General features: G+C 32.8%; 1 protein-coding gene across 1 annotated transcript in view; it reads left to right on the top strand.

Annotated features, from left to right (window-relative positions):
• Positions 1–21,962, top strand: part of LOC134278405 (sodium-dependent multivitamin transporter-like) — a 46,802-nt gene extending 24,840 nt beyond the window's left edge. Inside the window, exons 2-18 of the mRNA XM_062760719.1 lie at positions 7,097–7,473; positions 7,869–7,937; positions 8,278–8,329; positions 8,626–8,693; positions 9,835–9,915; positions 11,033–11,106; positions 11,597–11,734; positions 13,151–13,286; positions 13,591–13,679; positions 14,088–14,203; positions 15,326–15,396; positions 15,874–15,960; positions 16,717–16,865; positions 17,837–17,917; positions 18,492–18,595; positions 18,969–19,042; positions 19,750–21,962. Coding sequence (XP_062616703.1) covers positions 7,138–7,473; positions 7,869–7,937; positions 8,278–8,329; positions 8,626–8,693; positions 9,835–9,915; positions 11,033–11,106; positions 11,597–11,734; positions 13,151–13,286; positions 13,591–13,679; positions 14,088–14,203; positions 15,326–15,396; positions 15,874–15,960; positions 16,717–16,865; positions 17,837–17,917; positions 18,492–18,595; positions 18,969–19,042; positions 19,750–19,833 — 1,809 coding nt within the window. The 5' untranslated portion in view covers positions 7,097–7,137 and the 3' untranslated portion in view covers positions 19,834–21,962. The remainder of the gene's footprint in view (positions 1–7,096; positions 7,474–7,868; positions 7,938–8,277; positions 8,330–8,625; positions 8,694–9,834; positions 9,916–11,032; positions 11,107–11,596; positions 11,735–13,150; positions 13,287–13,590; positions 13,680–14,087; positions 14,204–15,325; positions 15,397–15,873; positions 15,961–16,716; positions 16,866–17,836; positions 17,918–18,491; positions 18,596–18,968; positions 19,043–19,749) is intronic.
• Positions 21,963–22,253: the final 291 nt, after the last annotated feature.

Raw genomic sequence — 22,253 nt, 5'->3', positions numbered from 1 at the left:
TATACATCACAAGATTTCGAACATACATCACAAGATTATAGAATATACATCACAAGATTTCGAACATACATCACAAGACTATAGAATATACATCACAAGTTTTAGAATATACATCACAAGATATTGAATATACATCACAAGATTTTGAACATACATCACAAGATTTTGAATATACATCACAAGATTTCGAACATACATCACAAGATTTTGAATATACATCACAAGATTTTGAATATACATCACAAGATTTTGAATATACATCACAAGATTTCGAACATACATCACAAGATTTTGAATATACATCACAAGATTATCAAATATTGCAACGTTTGACATGCCATAAAGAAACATTAACTGAAATATGTCACATTTAGAGCAATCAATGCCTGTTTTATAGACAAAAGAGCAGGTGGATTTCAATGATAAAAAATTTTATAATGGGCATCAAAATTGGGTACCCTCCTTGCCAACAAAAATTATAACAACTCATGTGCTGTTCGCCAAATTTCAACAAATAATATTTGATGTAGAATGATTGACTTCAAGACACATAGCAAATTTGATAGAGATCACATCGGGGGTAGTTTACACAGTATTTAAGAAACGTTTGGCGGTAAAAAAGCTTGATACTCAAAGGTCACCCTATATTTTGAAAAATGAGTGAAAATGAGTGTGTACGATATTCTTTACAATTATTAAAAAAACTAGTAATTGTTGTTATCCACGTTTGTTTTATTTTCAAACAGATATTGGAACGTGAATCTATCGCTTAAAACCCTCAAAACAAAATTTACCATTAAGATGTACTTGGTAAAAACGGCGAATGTCTGAAAAGTGCACAGGTATGCAAGAGCACAAAGACAGATATATATGTAATTTTCTTAAATATTAGTGGTTATGCTGTTCAAAATCGTATTTGGAGAGCCAGTTTAATTTCTGGAGGAGTCTAGAGGGCACTTTTTGGCAAAGAAATCAAAAGGTTTATTAGAGGTAGGACCCAAAATCAGGAATCCACTACATTGAATTTTTTCAAGACAGCGTCCAAACCAGCATGCCTTGAAGAGTAAAGGGGTTTTCGGGATAAACAGAAAGTTAATGTTTTTTCGCATTAACAATATTTGCAAAATCTTTGACCTCTTGACTTGTTTCAATTTGCAAACTTGGAAAAAAATACCTTTTAGAAGGAAGAAACAAGTCCGGGAAATCATTGAATCTGCCATTTTCCAGTATACTGAGGGACATACCCAAATATGAGTTCTACAAACGATAAAAAATTGGATAAAAAATGTTACGGGCATGTATTGTACTAAAAAGAGATTAATTGATAAAATCATGAAGAATATATAATTGAAAAGCGTCTTTTACTTCTTTCTGAGCACCGAGGACATTATTTATTGAACAGCCCTCGTATTACCCAGTTAATTTGTCTACCTTTTTTGGTGAAGATTTATTTTGTCTTGCTCGAAGTTGAAAAAAAAAAACAAAAAAACAAGATTTGTCTATAAAACACTGATGCCCCCATATGACAGCTTTGGCGAATGTTGTGGTTACTCAAATGCAAGTCAAACTCCAAGGTCAAGGAATGAAAAACGTTGTTACCAATAGAAAAGATTTGTTCTCAATAAATAAACACGTCAAACATGAAAGTCCCCAGACCTAACCAATATAAAATTATGGCCAAGTTTTTATTTATTGATTTTTTTGAAAATGTATGTCAACTCTGAGGTCAAGGTCAAAGTAAAGGTACCCACGGAATATATTTGCTAATAAATTTTGGTTGAGAAACTAGTTTTGAGGAATGCATTACCTGTGACAAGGTGTTTACGTTTAATTTTTGACCCATTGACCCTGACTTTCATATTTGATCTTATTTATAAGACACACTCTTGGTCATATTTTTGAATTTCATTTGTTAAGGGCGTTCACATTGAATAGTATATTACCTTTGTCAAAATGCTTTCAGATGTGCTATTATATTTGTCCCCGTGACCTTGACCGTCAGTCTGACTTAATTTTCATACATTTCATCATTGTTGCTAACGAGAGCTTCCATCCACTTAGTCATCAGAAATGGGAGACTACAATTCTTAAAGCTTAATCTATGCAAATTTTTATCCCCCCCCCCCCATTCGAAGAAGGGAGGGCATATTGCTTTGCTGCTGTCTGTCGGTAGGTCTGTCTGTCAGCCGGTCGGTCTGTCTCACGGTCCACTTAGTTTCCGTTCATTTTCTTCGCAACCGTTGCACATACTGAAATGAAATTTAATATACAGATATATCACATGAATATCTAGGTCAAGTTCTATTTTGGGTACGATCGCACCATTTTTGGTAGAGTTATGCCCCTTGGACTTGGAAAAATTTCAATTCTTTGCAGTTTCGGTTCATTTTCTTTGCAACCGTTGCACATACTGTAATGAAATTTGGTATACAGATATATCACATTAATATGTAGGTCAAGTTTTGTTTTGGGTACGATCGCGCCATTTTTGACAGAGTTATGCCCCTTGGACTTAGAAAAATTTCAATTATTTGCTGTTTCCGTTCATTTTCTTCACAACCGTTGCATATACTGAGAGGAAATTTAGTATACAAATTTATCACATGACTATCTTGGTCAAGTTCTGTTTTGGGTTCAATCGCGTCATTTTTGACAGAGTTATGCCCTTTTGCACTTGGAAAAATTCCATTTTGGGGGGGGGGGCATAATTGTTTTACAAACATCTCTTGTATCTCTTAAATTCTGCTTTATTGATCGACTTTTAAATCAAACACAAAATAAACACAACACAACCTTGTTAGGGGTGCACATGTACTTTTAAAATGTTGATCTTTTTTTATTACTAGCCATAAAAAGGTTTTATTTTGTCCATATTCATACGTCAATAGACTCACCTATAGGTCTTGTTTAAAATTTAAATCCTATACCGACTTGCGTAATAATCTGTCTAAAATTACCGTTTATCTGTCAATGAAATGAAAAAAAATTGAGTCAACCGTGGGCTGTACAAGTTCCGAGTCTTTATTTTTCAAATACGCCCTTTTGTTCTCGGTAAGGATAGGGGATAATATTATATACCACATAGTTAATTTATGGATCACCCAAGGTTTTCGGATTTTTACCCATTATACTACACATTCAACAGGGTAGATCGTAAGAAAAAATAAATGAGAAGAAATTAAGGAAATTTTGGGTAGATATGCAACGATTTATGGCTCTTTTTATTATGAAGATCTATAATATAGACTGAAATTTTCAACTGAAATATAATTAAAATCAACACAATGTTTGAATTTGAAAAAAAAAAAATCGTATGGATAAAAAATAGGACCATAAAAACTGTTTTGAAACATTTGATCTAATTGTAGTGCATCACTACAATGAAATTTTACGCGTAATTCTCTAAAGTTTGAAGAAACCATAAATTTTCTTTTATTCGTCAAATGTTAAATCTTTCTTTATGTTTTACATGATCGCAGTTGTTGACTCTCTAAAGGACGTACATGTAGGTCGGTTAAATTCCTATTCGAGACAAATTTTTCTTTATACCTGTGAAAGATACACATGTAAAAGGTTCATGGTAATATAAAAAAAGGGGTGCAGCACATCGCACAGTGTTTAGAAATAAAGAAACGAACTTTTCTCAGGAGAAATCCTTCATTCATTCATAAATGTGGGATCTCATTGATTAAAGCACACGTACAGGTAAGAGAATTTTTTTTTCTGATAAATAAGAAGCTCCCCAGTTTAGGTCAGAATCTATCAGCAGATTTCTTTATCAGGCACCTGCATGTATTCAGTGTTTGCAAATTGATTTTTTGTTTATTTTGAAGAATGTTGACATAGAGTAAATCTCTCTCTCTCTCTCTCTCTCTCTCGGTAATGCATTTCGTGCATCTATTACTATCACTATTATTCATTCTTCTCCATCAAATAAATAGCATGAAAGCCTTGAAGCAAATTCAGACGACTTTTCTCAAAAGATTTGAATGTAAATTGAAAAATACATTTAGACTCGTGTCGCATTAATTGCAGACGCTCTCAAAACGACCAACGAATAGAAAGGAGACTATTTTGTCATCTCTCTCTGTTGATTTTTCCCCTTACCTGTTAACTAGAACATATAAATGAACCTTCATCGTTATCTCTCTCTCTTCTTATATCTATCTCTTTTCCTAAAACTCTCTCTCTCCTCTCTCTCTCTCCCTTCTCTCTCTCCCACATACAATTACTACAGACTTCAAGGTTTACCTCCCCAGGACAGATAATACATGTATGACAAGGAATGCCATGTAAAAAGAATTAATTTGACGACCTGCCAAGCGGAATATAATCTGTCAGCGTCCAGTCCGATTTGTTTTCATCTAAAACTGTCGGCCAAATAGGCCCGTCGGTAAATTGATACAAATGTTAATAAAAAAATCCTTAAAAGAAGTTTCATTTTGAAGTGTCTTTTCCCCATAATCGGACAACATAAATGCTTTAAACAATATCGAGATGAGGTACCAAGGGCCACCTTTAAAGACTTTTCGGTGCTATTTTTAGCCAATCAATTTAATTCGGTCAGGTTGGGGAGTGGCATACTTGACATGAAAAAAAAATCTTTAAAAGCCATTAAATGATTTTAAAAGCAGATGCATATTGGGTTTACTTGACCGAAAGACTTGATGTATCGTTTCACAATACATCAAATGAACGTCTGTATAGTGACGTGTTTTGTACTGCAATGAATTTTACTTTTTTCCCCTCATATTTTCAACTGCAGGTTTATAGAAACTTTTAATATCTTTGCGAAACTTGATACAATAAATTTAGCGATAGAATAACAGAAGATAATTTTTCTAATGATATTATTTACATAATCGAAAAAAATCTATTCAATTCAGATATATATCTATAACATTATACAAGATACAGGTATATGATACAATTACGGACAGGTGTTGAATATATAGTTTGTCATTCACAAGAAAAATATCAATTTTGACCGAAGTGAAGTCTAGTTAAATGTCGCATTATTACAGACAAATGCAGTTTTTTTTTTAAATTCACATGCAAGATTTGTTCCTTCTTACAGTTTTACATTCATGTAGAAATGAAGACGTACAGGTTCTTTTGCATATGGGGAGATATGGATCTGTAGGCCTGATACGGATTTATATCACACCTCTGGTGCATTAAACCCTAAATAGAGCTCTTTGAAGAATTATCAGTATAGTGCATCATTTTTATTTGCACATTCTCAAGTACGTGCTACACATAGGCGTCGGAACCGGGGGGGGGGGGGGGGGCTTTTTTTTTACAAATATATACATAATATAGGCATTGAAAATTTTTGTTGGTTTATCCCCCCCCCCCACTTTCAATTAGCCTCCTACTTTCAATTTGCTTCCGACGCCTATGCTACACGTTATTTCTAAGAAGGATTTTGTAATATCCTTCTATGAAAGCATAATAAAACACCTTTTTCGACATAAAGTCATGCAGCATAAATCAGGGTTTAGGCTGTCCAGTCCTATGGCCAATATTGGTGTTTCGGGCTGTTACAGGATGATATTCAGTCCAGCAGATCTATTTCAGCCCTGCAGGAATCGTATCAGCCTTGAAGCTGAAAAGTCTGTTGTAATGTCCTGGTATAGCGCATCAAGAAATAAGTTTACCCAATAAATTTCGATAGTATTCACTAAAAAGATAATATCTATTTTGCAAACATTATAAGCCTGCTTTTGTTTGCCCCCCCCCCTCCCCCTTTGCCCCGACTTGATCTGAAAATATTGAGTCGGTAGGAGGGTGCCAATTTTTTTTTCTCAGAAAAATTTCGATTTGGATGGTAGGTTTTTAAATTCTTTAATCCATAATACATGGAAAAATTTGCTTCTTGGAGGCTAAAAGGGTTTTGATTGGGGGGCATTTTTATCCAGTCGCTCGGAAAAAGGCAACCATTTTTTATTTCAAGATGCCCTTATAAATGCACCTATGTAGGAGTATTACTGAATTAAATTTACATGTAAACACATAAAAAAGAAATGAAAATTGTTTGGCTAAAACACATGTACCTTGCAGCCTTCATGAATATGCATAAGGTTATTTTGTTGTCTTTTTTTAATTCAGTCACAAGATCCTTTAGTGAATAAATATAAATAAATGTTATGGCCTTGAATTCATATCGTAAAACTATGAAGTTATTTGATTTTAATGTATATGGATTTAAAATTAAATCGCCATGATTCACCTAGTTTTGTTACATAGATAGCAAGGGATTAAGTATACTCTAAGTTTTTTTCTGAAAAAGGTTGGACAGATTTAAGGTAAGTACAATTAATAGGGTCTTAAACTGATAGGCTTCACGTTGCGATTTACACACAGGAGTATATGAATTAAATCTCGATCTATGTACACCTTTATGTAATGAATTTTAAAAAAAATTATGTCCCCTTATGAAAGATTCGGGGATATATTTTTTTTTTCCTCTCACCCCTGTCCGTCTGTCTGTCTGTTTGCCCGCCACAAAGAGTTTCACCTTTCCCATAACTTTTGACTAGGTGGAGCTATGGCTTTTATATTTCACAGCCGAATTCCTTGTGTCAAAAAACCTTTCATAGGGTACCACCGCATTTGATCTCTTGACCTTGTAGATTTTACCATAAACATCTGAATATAATCTCGGCTATAAATTTTGAACAGTTGGAGCTAGGGATTACCTAATTCACTTGTATTAGTTGTGAAATGACTTTCGATTGGTGCATGTACATGTACATTGACCTGGACCTTAAAATTTGACCAATTTAAAAAAAAAAAACTTTTATACCTTGACCTTAACTTTTTAACTGATAGTTCTAAGGCGTTCATGTTTCAGAGATGTATTCCTTGTGACAAAACCTGCCTTTGAAAATCAACAATTTTAACCTGTTGACCTTGACCTTGGAGTTTAAATTGCATAAGGGAAGCTTCAATCTTGGCTATAAGCTTCCATGCGGGGGCATCAATGATTCACAAACACACCTTATTTAGTTATGGGTTCTGGTAACACAGCAGTATATCTTAGAAGTGTGATTGGATTTTTTTATATAAGATTTTAAATATTACTTTTTTTCAGATAAAAGAGATACAGATTTTGACCACTGAGGACTTGTCACCATGATACGTTCGTTTGAAGCTTGGGACTATGTAATTTTTGCCATCTGTCTTGCTATTTCCCTCGGGATCGGAGTCTATCATGCTTTCTTTGCCGGAGGACAGAACACGACTGAAAAATATTACTATGGCAACCGAAATATGGGAGCGATTCCCGTAGCACTATCTATGCTTGTGACGTATCAATCGTCTATTTTCATGTTGGGATATCCCGGTGAAATGTACATATACGGATCCATGTTCTGGCTGAGTTTTATAGGCGTAGGACTCGGGTTCGTCCTTGTTGCGGCGTTCCTTGTTCCCCTTTTTCACCCTCTCAACATACGAAGTGCGTTTGAGGTAAACGAAACCTTCTTTAAGCTATAACATTTAGGAAATTGAATTCTTGAGCTTACATGTACGTTAAGGATCTGCATTTGCATAGTGCTTATCTTCTATCAAATGTACATGCATGCAACTTATTATTTCTATACATGTGTTAGACTAATAAAATCAGAAATAAAATAGCGAAAAACATATTAAGCCAAAAAATTACGGGAAGGTGAGAAATTGAAATTAATAAACTCTCAAATGTCATCTATATTTCAATTTGTTATCTTTTCTTTGTTTAAAAGTCATACAATAACAAATTAGTTCTGGGCTATTTTTCACATATACAAATATTTTAAAAGTTATTACAATTTTCCTCTATTTTGAGCTTATTTTAATTATTGCTTTCTCTCTTTTCTTTCAAGTACTTAGAACTACGATACAAGAGCAAGGCGCCAAGACTTTTAGCATCGTTTATGAGCATTATACTGTATGTGAGTAAAACTCTTTTCTTGAGAATTCATTTCAGAAACTGTTTGTGTCACGACCTTTACAATTATTTACGCCTTTTACGGTACATGTAGGTGTTCAAGTAAAAACTCACTAATTCACGTTTTTAAAGAATTATTTAAACAAACATACATGGTGGATTAAAATTAGATTTGGTGGGAAAATTGAACTTTATGAGGACGAAGGGAAGAAAAGGGGTGAGAGTAGTTGTATAATTTCTGGAATTAGGAGTTTTATAAATGTATAAACAAATTAAATCTAAATTGTTTTTGATCATTAAATGCCATATACATGTATATGTCATAATCCATTGATCTGTTACAGGTCATATTTATGGGCCTAGTTGTATATGGTCCAGCGATTACATTAAAAACAGGTAAATCTCTCTCTCTCTATCCCTCTCTTTATCTCTCTCTCTTTATATCTCTCGCTCTTTATCTCTCTCTCTCTCTCTCTCTCTCTCTCTTATGCATTTTGTTCCGAGCGTTGGAAATGATGTTTTCTTCATAAGAGTTGTAAAAATCGCGTCAAAAAATCAAGTGTTTTCGTGAATACATAAAATTCCAGCAATATGTTGCACTGTTTTAACCCTGTTTTGCTTGCTAGTTTCTTTGAAAGCACATTTGTTTGCAGCTGATTTTTTTCTTCAATCTTTTTTTTTATTACCTTTAGTCACACAGTTCCCCCTTTGGGCCTCAATGCTCCTCGTCGCTGCCGGTGGAGTGTTTTACACATCAATCGTAAGATGTCTGTTTTCTTGTATTTTTATTTGGCACACGCTTCCATATGCACCATATAATTTTCTAATTTAACTTTTATGTTACATTAAAAGTTTAGACTTCATCAAGTTAAACTTCAGGCACGTAGCATCGTTTTTGAAAGTGGGGGGGGGGCAACCAGAGACAATTTTTTTACTTACTTGTAAAAGCTGACAAAAAAAAAAAAAAAAAAAAAAAAAAAAAGCCAACTTTTTTCAAGGCCAACTTCCTTTCACGTCCAATTTTGTTGGCATACAAAGCTACATTTCCTTGATATCACTATACTGTGGTAAGAAGTGGGGGGGGGGGGGGGGGCAACCAACCTTTCAATGGGCATTTCCTATAGTAAAGGCGTAAAGGTAATGTTGCTACGTGCATGAACTTATCTATAACAGTAGAGTGTTATAGATAAGTTTAATTTGAGAAAGTCTAAACTTTTAATGTAACATATATACCTCTTCAAATAAAAAAATGGGAGGTTGCTTTTCTGTTAGTTCTTCGTAAAGAGTTTTTCGCAATTTGTGTGTTTTTTTTAAAATATTTTTTTTAATGCAATAAAGGAATTATGTGTACATGAGTAATTTTATATTTCACTTCTTTAATTTTTTTTTTATTTCTTAATTATTTCTGAAGAAGAAATACTTGTCAATGATTAATTATTTCCACAGAATACAGGTTGAGTAGATGAGATAATGCAGTAATATTTAAAGAAATGCATATAAATGCTTTTAAAAGTATTCAATATGTTTTGCAAGAAATAAAAGGATTTCAATAAACTACAATAATTGCGCTTTTGATACAGTTCTGAATTAAGTCGCATTATTCTATATATGTATAAATTTCATAAAATCAAGATGAGTCGAAGATCTTTTTTTAATTCGTCTTCGCCAAAAAAGCGTAATATTTATCAAACGTCTTTCTTTTTTGACATAAAAATTAAAAAGGACAATAAACATCAAAACTCTCCTCTTTGATATTTATCTTCAAAGTTAAAAAAAACACGGTAAATTTAAGGAAAATATATTTTATGATATTTAGTTATTCACCACAAAGAGAATTATGATTATCTCATAACCCACACACTCATTAATTAATCATGATTCTTCGTCTTTCTCTTTTCAAGGGCGGATTCAAAGCAGTTATATGGGCGGACGTGTTTCAATCTATCATAATAATTATTGGGATATTCTCCATTCTTATACAAGTGAGTTATATAAATACAAATAATACCAACTTAAATCTAATCCGTGGGAGGATGAATTATTAGTATTCATTAATTTTTAGGAGTTTACTAGAAGCCGGAAGGGACCTGCGCATTTTAATGCGTGATTCAATCGAGACCTTATGAAACAAACAATTCTAACTGCTATATACGCAGATCCAAAGAGGCTCATATCCATGGATTTTTTTTTGGGGGGGGGGGGGCAGAATCTTAAAGACTCTCTAGACAAAACTCTTTTTTTCTTTTTGAAAATGTCATATGGGGGCCATGTATTTATATTAGTGAAGGTACATCTTTATTGATTTTTTTTCTCTGCCCCCTCCCCCATCCAAATTGGGATATGGAATTAAAATATCTTATCTTTGCACATACATGATATACATGTATAATAAGAAATAGAAACGATTCAAAAATAAAATGGTTAATTATTTTATAAAGATACAAGAAAATCTCAAAAAAGAGAAAAAAAATGCTGTGATGATATACAGAATGAGTATAGACCGAGGTTTTCCAGGCTTTTTCAGGATTTTGATATTTTATGTGAAACCCCTTAAAAAGCCTTGGAAAGCATATTTCTGACTATAAAGAGTGAGTTAAAATTGAATGCAGATTTTAAAATATCAAATGCATACCATCTCATGTCAGCAATATATAATCACAAATCAAACTGCATGTACCTTATTGATACGAATAAAAGCAAAAATATCACAGGCGGATTTAGATTACAATATTTGATAAATCAATGTGTTTTTGGTGTGGCTGTTGGTCCCTATCCTGACCTCAAACTGGTCGAGCCCCCCCCCCCCCTTTTTCAAAATTTCTGGATCCGCCACTGAATATGACTGATTATCGCCAGTATTTCGGCCATATTTCATCGGATCAAATTTTCCTGATTGGAATGTAATATACAAGCAAAGCGAGGTAACTCTCTACAGTTATACACGTGTAACTGACCTTGTAAAATTGCTTTATGGCTTAGTTCATTTATCTGCACACAAAAAAAAAAAGAAAAAAATTGTCAGAAATAATATATGACATAGTGCATTTGATTTGCGCCATATTTTTCAATTTTTCAATTTAACTTATTTTATTTTCTAAGGGTCTGATTAAAGTTGGTGGATCAAGCGAAGTATGGCGGATAAATGAAATGTATGGGCGGATCCAGTTTGATGAGTAAGTAATCTCACAATTCTATTCTGTTTCTGTTTTTTGCTTTTTTTATCGAATACCTAATAATTATATTCATTTCATAGATTATTAAAAGAAAATAAAAACAGAATAAAGATTTATTTTCCGTAAAAGCAAAACTTTTCAAAGTTTAAAGTTTTAACAGACACAAAGAACTAAAATATATTATCATATCTTAAAATAAATTTTAAAAGAATAGGAATAAGGTTAAATCCTTTATTAAGATAAGCACCGTAAACAAAATGTGTTATAAACAACATGAACAATAACGGGGTATACGTGTATTTTTCTGCATTTACATAAGTCTAACACATTTTAAAACATGGATATTATCATGATTATCAGTCAGGTTAATTTTTGTTATCGTTTGTATATACCTGTGATATTATCACAAACAGGATCATTGTCAATATTGCTTTATTTTTGAGATATTATGTCTATACCTATGTTAATTATTTACATCTTTAAATTTCAGATTCAGCCCTGACATCACTGTTAGACACACAGTCTGGGGCCTCGTCATTGGTAATATGATCCAGTTCTTCTCCCTGGGGTACAGTCAGATGATCGTTCAGAGAATCATGTCCACCCCAACCAGCAACAAGGCCGTACAGTACGTATACAAATCATGTCCACCCCGACAAGCAACAAAGCTGTACAGTACATATTTAAATCATGTCCACCCCAGAAATATCAAAGCAGTGCAGTACGTATAAATCATGTCCACCCCGACCAGCAGTAACGCTACATGTATACAGTATGTATACAAATCATGTCCACCCCAACTAGCAACAAAGCTAGTAAATATATGTATAAATCATGCCCACCCCAACTAAGCAGCACAGTACGTACATGTATAGAAATCATGTCCATCTCGAACCAGCGGTAAAGCCGTACAGTACGTATTTAAATCATGTCCTTCCGACCAGCAGTAAAACCGTACAGTGCGTATTTAAATCATATCCACCCCACAAGTAGCAAAGCTGTACAGTACGTTTATAAATAATGTCCAGCCCAACCAACAGAAAAGCCGTTCAGTACGTATACAAATCGTGTAAACCCCAACCAACAGTTAATCCGTACAATACGTATATAATTCATGTCCAGCCCAACCAACTGAAGAGCCGTACAGTACGTAAACATACATGTATATAGATAATGTCCACCCCCAGAAACAGTAAAGATGTAGAATACCTATGTTAATTATGTTCAACTCCTATCCTCAGTAACACACAGCACAGTACGTATATAAATTAAGTCCCCCTACCCTCAGTACAATAAGTATTTCAAACAGGTCCACGCTACTAGCAACAAAAAGGTACAGTAGGTATTTATCGCGTCCAACCCCCTTACAGCTGCGAATTTAAGTTGAACATGGAGTATAAATCACGCCCGCCCCAAACAACAGCAAGGTTGTACATTGTACAGTCATGACCTCCTCTAGGATCAATAAAGATATACAGAACGTATAAATCATTCTCACCACTAACCCTCAGTATCGTACAGTACTACATGTATACAAGATACAAGATATTTTATTTACCAATCAAGGGCCCCGAGGGGCATTTCAACATACATAAATGTACAATTTAAACATTCTCTCTTTTTTTTTATAACAATATAATTAATTTTTTTTGTATATATTTATCGACTGAGTTGGAAAGCAACATGCGTTTCCTAGGACCTAAGAACCAAATTATTTGCCTGAGGCCGAAAGGTTTGCTCAGACAGTTTGGTCTGAGGATCGACAAAACGCCCAACAAACAAAATTGTACCGTTTATACAAATTATGTTTGAAAGCACAGGCAGGAATTACAGCTGTACATCACGTTACTTATTGTTACTATAAACACCTATGAGTCAATGTTTAACTGAGAGTTTTTTTTTTCAGTTGAAGGGTTTATGCAAGCTAATTGTTGATTCGTTTGTGACCAATTATTTATTTCCAGTAGGCCCTATATATATAATTAATTATCAAAATTAACAGACTCCGTCTAAAAATTGCAAAAAGAACTGATTCTTTTCATAGAGCGTCCATATTTGCGATTCCCGGATTTGCTCTGTTTGGGTCCATTTCCTGTTTTCTGGGTTTGATGGCTTTCGCTTACAATGTCCAAAGAGGATGTGATCCACTGGCAAAGAATATAATTGTCAGACCAGAGCAGGTAACAATTAAAAATCAAAATTACCTTTCAAATCCTTATCAGAAAATGTAATATAACTTAATCCCCACTCTAAGAGTTGCTCTCTTAAACATCATTTACATAATTACGAAAATGTATTTTTTTAAAACTTTTTATGAATATCGATATTTTAAGCATAAATATGTCACTTATTAAACATGCAATCAGTATCTTAATGTTTTTTTTAATCTCTGAGCTACTAAAAGTCATAACTTTAAAGCAACAACAAGATACATGCATACGGTTTGTTTAAGGCCAATAAAATGAGTTTGATCACCCTTTTCAGGCTTTGCCATATTTTGTGATGGATATATTCGACAACATAGTTGCTATGCCGGGGGTGTTCCTTGCAGCCCTATTCAGTGCTTCTTTAAGGTTTGTTTCTCTTTTCTAAAACTTTCTGCATCTAGATTTCCTAGAAAATGAGGATCACATTTTTCGTTATTAAAGATGCACAGTCATCTAATGATAAAACTCCATCTAATATTGATTTTTCAAAAGAAAAAAAATAATTCGTCCTATAGCTAATTCTAAAGGTCCAATATTTTTTCCAGTAATTTTATTTTCTTTTGATGATCGTTTAATGCACGAATGCGTTATTTTGTTGAATTTGTAAATTAAACCACTCGTATTTTCAGTGAATTTAATCTAATGTTTAACGTCAGTGTCCTAAAGATAATATATTTTTTTAGATGAATTATTAAGAAGACCTTTAACAAAGAACACGATTTGATTCGTCCAAGTGAAATCTTTCTTTCATATAAATGTTCCTTCTATTTTCAGTACACTCTCTTCCGGTCTCAACAGCTTACCAACGATAATTTGGGAAGATTTCATCAAACCTCATTTTGGAAAGAAATTTTCCGAAAACCAAGCTACGTTGTTTGGAAAAGTTTTAGGTAGGGCCTATGACCTTGCTGTCCAAATTGTTCAGTTTACAAAGATGATGCACTGGTGAAAGTGGGTGCAAATTAAGAGTCGCATTGTAAAGAACTGCCTGGTCATTACTTACTGGAATAAAATCAGCTGTGCGCCATAGGATTTCTTTCAATTTAATCAAGACATCGCACAGTCGCACTCTACATTTATCGCTTCACTGCTTTTGAAGCAGGGAACCCCCCGTTTGTCGGAAAAGTTTTGTTTCTTACCGTTTTTTTTTATGATAAATGTACCCTGTAAGGCCATTCTCTAAACGTGTGAAAAAGTACCACCTGCTTGCAGAGAATAACATATACATGGAGGTGTGATTCACAGGGAAAAGTATTTGTTTTCATAATTAAAGGATGAGGAGGCTATTGGTCTACTTTTCAGACCCCTGTTAGTGCGATGTGGATGAAGCCCTGATACGATGACTTAAGGTGCCACTGCGTGATGTCATGATTCAATTTGGCGAAGATGTGATGAAGTGGTGTGATATTACGATGCAGTGATATTGATCTGTTACATGTACATCACTTCATCGTCATTGTACCGTTGAACCATTGTAATCGCACAAGGTTTCTTAGCTATAGCAGCAACACATCGTGATGAAATCACTCCATCGTGCCAAAACATCATTGTCATAGTATGGTAGCCCCATCACATCATCGTATATTAAAGCTATAAGAACAAAGCTCTACTGAGAGGTGACGAATGGCAGGACTCTGTCACCGTTCAGTAGTCCGCGATGTATACTGTAGCTTCATCAATTTTTGTTGTCATCAATTTTCGTGTATTTTGTAAAACAGACGTTTTCAAGGATACGTAATTTCACGGAGAAAAGCATGAATGAATAACATATTTTTTAATTCAATGAACATTTGAATTGGTGGATTTGCTTAACAACGAAATCCTCGAAATTTAGTGATCAACGAAAATTGATGAAACCACAGTATTAGTTTCATTCACCCTCTGTGACCTTCCAATCTTGGGGCGAGCTGTCTATTGACTTAGCTCGAAACCCCCAGAGTCGTAATTTTCTCCTGCATCGTCAAATCTATTATCTTTTATAGGATTTCTTGAGTTTTGTTTTATTTTTCCAGTATTAATATTTGGAGCAGTAGCCATTGGTTTTGCATACCTCGCCTATCTAGTTGGAGGTCCCATTGTTCAGGTATACTCCGACTTGAATTTTATAACTAAAAGATTTAACTATGTAAAATATTATCTTTTTCTACATTGTTTTACTTTGTGTGCTGAATTATTCTATAAGTTTACTTTTCGTTATTAAAAACTTCTCTCCTTGGATTAATTTTTAAGTCATTTGAGGAAAATATGTTTTACTCATATAAATAAAGGTGAAAACAAACCAAACCACATTTTAAAGATAAAAAGGTTAAGCAAATTAAAATGAAACATAAAAAGAGATTATGAGAAATTATTTTTCGTATTACATGTGTTATTCTATGGAAATTTGATAAATTGTCATGTTGTTATAATCTGATTTACCCGTATCTCATTTAGAAAAAAATAAATGTTCATTTCCCCCTTATTATAAACCAAAGTTATTTTTTAATATAATTTTATTTTCATAAACATTGTATAAATGAATTAATAATTGTAATTAATTCTTGATTTTATTTTTCTGAAGATGACTAGCACCGTCTCTTCGTGTTTTAATGGACCAATTCTAGGAATGTTCGTCATGGGAGCAGTCTTTAAATCTGCCAACTCTAAGGTAGTTATATTTTCATAAATTAAAACTAATAATTTTTATTTCTTTTACATTCGAAGATAATAAAAATCATCATTAAATTAAAGTATTCATCAACGAAAGAAAGCAAAATATACCCCTCTTGAGATGAAGGATGAAAACACCATCCTTTCAACTTTCTATTCGCTGTTGCTAAATGATTATGTACTATCTTGATTGTCATAAAGACATATCATTTCCCTATGATGTAAGATGATTTGACATTTTAAGTAGATATATTAGAGGTTTATTAGTCCGATAATGTAACAAAGACTAATTGTCACCGTTGGTCAAACTGTTGAACATTTCCTTTATTTAAGGTACATTGGTACCCTGATAAGAGAGATAACTCTTAATGACACAAATGTCTATTATTCTCTTATAAATTTGCCGAGTTGAAGTGCCTTTTTTTGTCAAATTTTGCCCCGCAAGCCATGCTATAATTATTTGTATTTTATTCAGCATATAAATTTCCTTTGGGAAATGAAAAAAGTTAAAGAAAAATTTTATATGAGTGAGCAGAGGGTTTATGAACCTTAAATTTTGTTATTCGTTGCAGCTTTTCTTGTGCTGTAGTTTTCGTACTTATGTAATTGTTCACACTTTATATAACTACGTTGTATATCTTTTATTTATGTTCTTTTTACAATTAATCAAAATCAACCATCTTATCATTCAATTGACAAGTCAATCAATTAATCAATCGATCAATCAATCAAAGAATTAATTGATCTTTCACAGGGTGCTATAGTGGGCTGTCTCTCAGGCTTTGTCTTCTTGCTGTGGATAGCTCTCGGTAAAGTCGTGGAGAAACACGTGACCCCGAGACTTCCGGGCGGTCCCGTCACAAATTGTACCACCTACTCAATCAACAATATAAACAATACTCTGTAAGTGTCATTTTTATGAGCTGCTTTCATTTCCATGAAGAAAAACTCTTTTATTCAGTTAACTGAGCAGTAACCTAAAGATGGCTGATTGGAAGAGCTCTAGCGTTCAGTCAGCTTTCAAATTAACCTTTCAGTGACTATTTAGGGTAGTTTCAAATGCTAGTAAATAGGCCAGATTTTTCTTCGAATTCCATTTTTACTGAAACTGATATTTTATTATTATATTTAAACATGCCACAACTTATCATTTTTCTTTAAAAGGATCATTCAGTGCTTACAATATAATAATATAATAATTCTTTTTTTTCTGCTGTACTGTTTAAGAAAGTAACATAGAGTAAACATAGAAATCACGGATGTTTGGTACATGTACTTCCTCAGATAGTTGTCTGAAAGGTACTCTGTTTCATCATAAGATAGGAAGTCAAACCTTTATCTTTCTGAGTACTTTACAGGAACATTAATTATATTTATCTGGTTGTACATAGTCTATATAGTTGTCTATTTTTTTTTTGTAGTTTTGAAGTAAAATTTCATATCTTAATTAATATAACAGTATAAATTTTCCTGAAAAAATATTATACGGGAAGGTGGGGAATTAAACTCTAGATCTCTTTAAATTATAAGATTTTTGATATTATGTTTGTTCGCGGTGATCATGTAACAAAAATACATTAACAAAGATCGCCAGCGATTTTAGGACTTAGTTTCAATTTTCTATACAAACTCGCTTGGAAAAAAAATTTAAAAAAATGAATCAAAAAAATCCTTTTAATAAAGACGACGAGTGAGCAACTATTGTTCACAACGAAAAAAATTTGCATCATTTTTGTCTGATGTGTTTTAGCTAGTTTGAATGGTTAAGATCATAGTTCTTTAACTGTGTATAAAAAAAGGTTTTATGACTGTCTCATTAAAATGGTATCTGTACGCAAATATACTTTTAAACAAAACAAATTACTCATTTTTAGAGCTTCAATGTCGGAAACAACATACTCAGTTAACTACACAACACCACAAATCTCAGCTGAAATGCATCATCCCAGTGAAGGGTAAGTAACGTCGATAGACCAGGATATTAGTTGGACGTTTAAGAGATTTTATTACAGAAGTATATGTCCAAATAATCAGATAGTATTAGAAATGGAGAGGATTTATATGGACAATGCATGTTATCCAATCCCTTTAAAGTATATATATTATATATATTTTTTTAAATAAATATCTATATATTTGATTTTTTTTTAATCTTCATTTATTAGTGTTTTTATGATGACATAGCTAATGCTATTGTTGAATCTTTAAAGCATGATATAACCTCAACCTTGATATATTTAGACGTTTTTTATAATATACCGGTATTTCTAATTGAAACATTAGAAACTAGATTTTTTTATAATATTACAACATATGAATACTTTTAACATTTCTATACTTTATTCAACCATTTATATACTATATATAGACATTTCGATATAATATAAACGTAGACATTCTGGTATTTTATTCTGATATTTTTTTTTACTAAATTTAGATTTTTTTTGATACTATGTTAAGACATTTTGATATCTAATTTATATTTATATATTTATATACTATTTTTAGACATTTTGATACTATTTATAGAGATCACGAGGTGCTTGGCATATACAAGATCAGCTATATGTGGTATACGACCATAGGTATGGTTGTCTGTATAGCAGTCGGAATGGCTGTCAGTTTGATAACGGGTTAGTTTGCATTTGGTAATATATGTATGTGTATATGTTAATAAATATTCAATTTCATATACAAGTCAACTTTATGTTTATTGAATTGATTTTAACGCATTAAAATGCCTAAAATTATGAGATTAATCTTAAACTTACAATCCAAGTTAAAAAAGACAAGTATACTGACAAATTATTTTCTTCTAACGTTTCCAAATAAGTACATATCTAAAATATACATGTACTTCTTTAAAGGTCCTTAATATAAACAGTGACAGGTATACAATGGATAATGAAATTCTACATCGAGCAATTCTACATGTTAAACTTTTACCAGTTACTCATCTGAAATTGATCTGAAGATAATTGAAATAATCGATATTTGCTTTTTTAGGTGGTCTGAAGTCTGCTGATGATGTTGAATTTAAATATTTATTTCCTCTAAGACGAATATTCGACTCCAAGAGGGTGAGTGAGATTTTTTTAAAGAAAGGGGTGAATCCTGCATTTATTTTTGTATTTAGAGGTAAGGAGGGTTAAGGTTGAGAATATCTTAATAACAAAAGGGACGCAATACTATCATCCTATTCCTGACACTTCTAACACTTTCATTGATATAGCAAAATTGATGTAAGAAGGATATGGAGATAATGAACAGTATTCAATACCAAAGTCAATAAAACAATACAAAACAGGAGCAGAGCAAACACGGACCTCTGAAACGTCTGAGGTGGGATCAGGTGCCATGGAGGGGTGAGCATCACCTGCTGACCGGTCACACCCGCTGTGTGCTCAAGTGATTCACCCTAAGTAAAAGCTTACCCAAAGTTTAAATTTTGAGGTAGGCTAGGTTGTCGGTTGTCATAAAGAGTCCGTGCTTAAACATCATATTAATATACTTTTACATGTATTTGAACATGAATGAAGACTCTATTCTATTTTCTCTTAAGTAATTGCCAAGATTGATTACATGTATATACATCAATACAAACACATACAAATATACATACATTCATTGAATGTTTTGCTTCAACTGAAGAATTGAATATTTTTGGAATATATAAGTAAAACTTTTTTTTTTGTTTTTTAGAAGTTGAAAATAAAACTTTATTCCATACAATATTGTCTTGATTTATTAAAGATTTTTATTTTACGCAAATTTTACTCCCGCACAGGTCAAGCAATATGAACTAAAGGAAAAGGCAATGTGGAGTACAGAACCGGAAACCTCGGTTGAGCTTGTTGGTGAAAAATCATGAAAACCGTTGTTTTCATCACTTCTGCTTATGACTACCGCCATTTCCTTGGCTTCCATCTTCAGCAAAATGGATCACAGATCCACTGCAGAAATACTCACTGCCGATATATATTAAAATGTGAAGGAATATCTTTACTCTCCTGTAAATGACGAAGCAAGCATTATCAATTTTCAACAATTTTTATGTTTTGTTCAAGAGGGCTCTTATTTTATATGTTTAAATTTTCATTTTTAAGTTTACTTGGGACAAAAGTTTAATCAGGATTTGAAATCTTTTAGCGCTGGTCCCCCTTCATTGCGGCTGCATTGACCATCTACGACATGAATCTTTTTCTCTCCCCTGAAATATTGTGCAAACGGTTTTTCACTCTAAAACAATACGGTATTGAAACTGTTTTCTTAAATTTTTGTTGTTTAAAAAAGGACATTTTTATTTGAAATGCACGCGCTATAGTGTGTCTTTACACTGAAGAATTATCATCATATTATGTATTTTATTATGTATAGACTTTGTGACATGCAATATAACATCGCTCAAAAATTTTTATTTTTTTTTTCAAAATTATCACATGTAGCCGTAAATGTGATTGCCAACATGCATGACGCATTTTTTTAATCAAGTGGATCATGTGTGTCATCTCCCATTTTGAATTTTTATACGTTTTATTTTGATAGCCATCCTATCATCAGGATATTTTGCGAATGATATTTTAAACGATAGAGAACCATGCTCCTGTTTCATTTAAAGCTAAATACAATGTAATCCAATTAGACACATTCATTTGTATTTTTGCTTACAGTATGTTTTGTTTTATGTTGGTCTAAACTTACATTTATTAAAAGCTCAATCGAGCCCCGATCTCAACATAAAAGGATGACAGTCGTTTGTTAATTCTCTGTAAAATTGTATTGTGCTTGTCAATCACAAAACGATTTCTCCATTCAAGAATTTATACCCCTTTGCACATTGACAAAAAGTGTTGCATATACGAGTGTTGTCCCAAAAAGTAGACAATGTTTATAACTTTGTTAACATGCAACCAATACTAACCAAATTTTGCATCGGCATAATATATTCAATTTTCTTTAAAACTGTGAATTCTTGAATATGTATCTTTCATATTAATAATATTGGGACGATTTATATGAATGCAGATATGGTCTGTCGGCGCACGAACAAAATCTGGAATAATTTTTGCATATCTCTATATTATATTTGCTTTAATTTCTTTGGTACTATGTAAAACATTGAACTCAAATTTAAATCAGTAAAACCAGAATCAAAATCTTTATAACATGTCAAATTTTCATATACATAGCATTAGAAACAGACGATTGGTGTCAGGATTTTCAAAGTGTTACTGGAATCGAGTTTGATGAAAATGACGTCGTCTAAGGCGTAACTGGCGCACGGATGTATAATAAATTGTTATGAATATGGTTAATATACATAAGAGACGCGAAAAAAAAGAGTACAGAAGTGACCTTACACACGAGGTTCTAATAGAGAAGTCGTTTTAAATGGTATGAGATTCAATGATAGTTTTTCCTCTGTACATGGAATAATTACCGCATGTTAGAGTACTGTATGTTTAACGCAGACAGTGGGGAACGTTCTGAGCCACGAACGACGTTGAACAATGTCTATTCTCCGGTGTGTACAATGAAAGATCTTTAGACTTAATGTCGACTGAAATTTGAATTTGCTTTTAAAAAAATCCGACAGTAGTCACGTAGTCAATTTAAAAAAGTTCCGTAGTCAAGAGTGGTTTTTCACTTAAAATAATTGATGTTAACAGACGTGTGTGAAGCAGAAAAAGACACCGTAAATCAGGCTTGCTTTCGTGCGCCGATGTACACTTACATGTTTTCGTTATTTTTTCATAATGTTTTATTAAATGTGATATCATCATGAAACTTGAAAAGCATGATCATAAAATGTTCCTTTTTACAATGACAAGGAAAGTCAAACTTAACTATTTTCCCTGTCTACGACATTTTGGGACAACCCTCGTATGTATCTCATTTGTTTTCAAAAATTTTGAAAATATCAAGTTCCATCGCATATGATGTCTTGATGTTTTCCATGTTATTGATATTTTTTAATATTAAAGAGGCTCAGTACATAAAGTGTTGTCTTTCTTGTTGTTTACTGTAGAGTAACTTCAACTGTTTTGTCCAACGGACCGTTGCTTTTGGGATAGACTTAAATACAGGACCACAATGTAAACTAGTAATATGTACTAATTGTGTTATCCTGTCTAAATAAAAGAATTTATTATTATTACAAGGGAAATTCATATTTCGCTTAAAAGTATTCAGCAGATGCAATGTTGGAATTTTCTCTGATTTAGGTTGAATTTTTGATAGTCCATAGTACATATATGAATAGTCAAATACTTGCAACTTTTTGTTTATTTC

Source organism: Saccostrea cucullata, unplaced genomic scaffold (genome assembly GCF_032062105.1).
Source record: "Saccostrea cucullata isolate Sc308-1 unplaced genomic scaffold, CSIRO_AGI_Scuc_v1 ctg2866, whole genome shotgun sequence".
NCBI classification, from domain to species: domain Eukaryota; kingdom Metazoa; phylum Mollusca; class Bivalvia; order Ostreida; family Ostreidae; genus Saccostrea; species Saccostrea cuccullata.
The sequence above is the reverse complement of the archived record's forward strand: the minus strand, read 5'-3'. Positions and strand labels throughout refer to the sequence as shown.